This window comes from Notothenia rossii (assembly GCF_949606895.1).
Source record: "Notothenia rossii genome assembly, chromosome: 7".
Taxonomy (NCBI): Eukaryota; Metazoa; Chordata; class Actinopteri; order Perciformes; family Nototheniidae; genus Notothenia; species Notothenia rossii.
This window is the reverse complement of record NC_136905.1, coordinates 3,096,248-3,098,619: the sequence shown is the minus strand read 5'-3', so window position 1 is coordinate 3,098,619 and position 2,372 is coordinate 3,096,248. Positions and strand designations below refer to the sequence as shown.

General features: G+C 40.1%; 2 protein-coding genes across 2 annotated transcripts in view; one reads left to right on the top strand and one right to left on the bottom strand.

Moving 5' to 3' along the window:
- LOC307012830 (uncharacterized protein) overlaps nucleotides 1–2,372 on the top strand; it is a 271,685-nt gene that overhangs the window by 143,766 nt on the left and 125,547 nt on the right. The window lies entirely within an intron of this gene.
- Nucleotides 1–2,372, bottom strand: part of LOC307013494 (neural-cadherin) — a gene marked incomplete at both ends in the record, with an annotated part of 72,489 nt that overhangs the window by 30,160 nt on the left and 39,957 nt on the right. Inside the window, one exon of the mRNA XM_079640894.1 lies at nucleotides 335–462. Within this exon, the coding sequence (XP_079497020.1) occupies nucleotides 335–462 (128 nt within the window). The remainder of the gene's footprint in view (nucleotides 1–334; nucleotides 463–2,372) is intronic.

The window sequence follows — 2,372 nt, the reverse complement described above, 5'->3', positions numbered from 1 at the left end:
CCCATAAACTACATGTCCCACAATGCATCTTGTTTTGTGACATGCGCACTGAAGAGACTGGCAATTATTTGCCCTGGACTTCTGCTTTCAGACGTAGTTAATTAATAAGCTTACTATTACAATTCAGAGGCAATAATGTAATATCATACATTATTTTATATATATATATATAATATATTTATATACGTATAATTATATAGTTACAACCGGCCCTTTGAGTGCAACCATAATGCTGACGTGGCCCGCGATTAAATTGAGTTTGACCCCCTCTGTGGAAAGAGACTCTGAAAGTTTCAGGAACAAAGATTCTCTCTCTTTTTGATCCATTTCTCACCTCCCCGTGCAGACCAGAGTCCAGGTCTGAGGCGGACACCTGAGCCACGGAGGTGCCGACCTCCGCCCCCTCAGGCACCGTGGCCTCGTAGGTGGAGGACAGGAAGAAGGGGACGTTGTCGTTCACGTCTGACGGAGCAAACAGAAGCAAGACGTATTGACTTGGTGTCCAAACTTTGGGAAAAATAACAATGATTTCAGTTGTTCAGGAAATAAGTCAGCATTCAAGACATGTATCGTATAGTTTCCTTTTGTGTGGTTTGATATCGTATTGTTTTGCATCGTACGGTATGGTTTCATATTATATCAAGTCAAATCGTAATTTATCATTTTTTAATGTATCGTTTTGTATTGTATGGTTTCATATTGTAATATATCGTTTTGTTATTTATCGTATCTTAATGGACGTTTTGTATCATTTTGTTACATATAGTAATTTTCCGTATTGTGTCTTATTATATTGTACCTTTTTGCATCGTTTTTATCGTATCGTTTTCTTCATTTTGGACCACCAGTTCGTATCGTAATGTTTCGTGTTGTACGTATCGTTTTGTATCAAATAATCATATCTTATCGTATCGAATCATATTGCTTCGTATCTCTTTGTGTTGTATTTTATGATATCGTTTCATATCTTTACGTATTATTTAAACTTTTATATTAAGCCATTTTTCAGATTTTGTTTAACTAATGATGCTTCTCAAAATAGGACATTTTAATAATTATTCGAGAGATGAGTGTAAATGACACCTATGGAAGGAACAGAGCTTTCTAGGTCTTGTTGTTGTAGGAACTGGCAGGGGAACACATAGAGTCTGCTGCCTCCATGACATCTGATTCAATCGGATTAAGAACTGACAGAAAGACAGAAACACACAAAGAAGAAGAAGCAGGAAACCAGAAACAAGCAGATAGAACGTTTCTGGGTTTTGCAAAATTCTCAACAGTAAAGAAGATTAAAAAGTAAAACAAATACAGAAAGAGTCCGTCAGAGAGGTGGGCTGTGTCTCAATGCTAATGAAAACCCGATTTATTAGCGAGGCATTATCCTCCAAACAGCGTGAAGAGTCCACAAAGCAGCGCTCACTTTCCGGCTCTCTAAGCCAATTACAGCGTTCGTTTCTCCTTTTCCCCTCTCTCCTCTTCCTCTTCCTCACTGCCGGAGACGGCTAGGGACTCTCTGAGCTACTCTTCATTATTCCTCCGCACATTTCTCTTTGCCATCTTCCAGCGGTGTCGCTCATTACAGAGTTTCAGACCCTCCCTGAACGCCTCTTTCTCTCGCGCAGCTCATATCTGAACCGTGACTCTTATTCAGCGGAGTAAATGTGCTCCGACATTTAAAACATGCCAGAGAAAGTCAGGAAGTGGGGTAGTAGGGCAGAGGGTTTTAAATTAGGAGAGAAAGATAGGGCAAACGTTTTAACTTATAGAGATCCCCATGAAACTTCCCCACTTCATTACTGACATTAGAACTATTATTTTCTGTCTTACAAGTTTACTGAAAGGTTGTGTTTAAATATGCAAATCAGGCACTATTCTTTTAAGTATTTACAATTTTGCATTAGGACCAGGAAATTAAATGTGAACTTTTGATAAAGTCAGGTTTATTTTGTTGAGAGTCAAAGGTTTTTATGGAGGATATCTCTTATAGCCCAACATTAGCCTCCTTTAGCTTAGCGGTGGTGACGTGAAGTCATGTGACCGTGCTGTAGTTCCTTTATAGCCCAACGTTAGCCTCCTTTAGCTTAGCGGTGGTGACGTGAAGTCATGTGACCGTGCTGTAGTTCCTTTATAGCTCAACATTAGCCTCCTTTAGCTTAGCGGTGGTGACGTGAAGTCATGTTGCCGTGCTGTAGTTCCTTTATAGCCCAACATTAGCCACCTTTAGCTTAGCGGTGGTGATGTGAAGTCATGTGACCGTGCTGTAGTTCCTTTATAGCTCAACATTAGCCTCCTTTAGCTTAGCGGTGGTGACGTGAAGTCATGTTGCCGTGCTGTAGTTCCTTTATAGCCCAACATTAGCCTCCTTTAGCTTA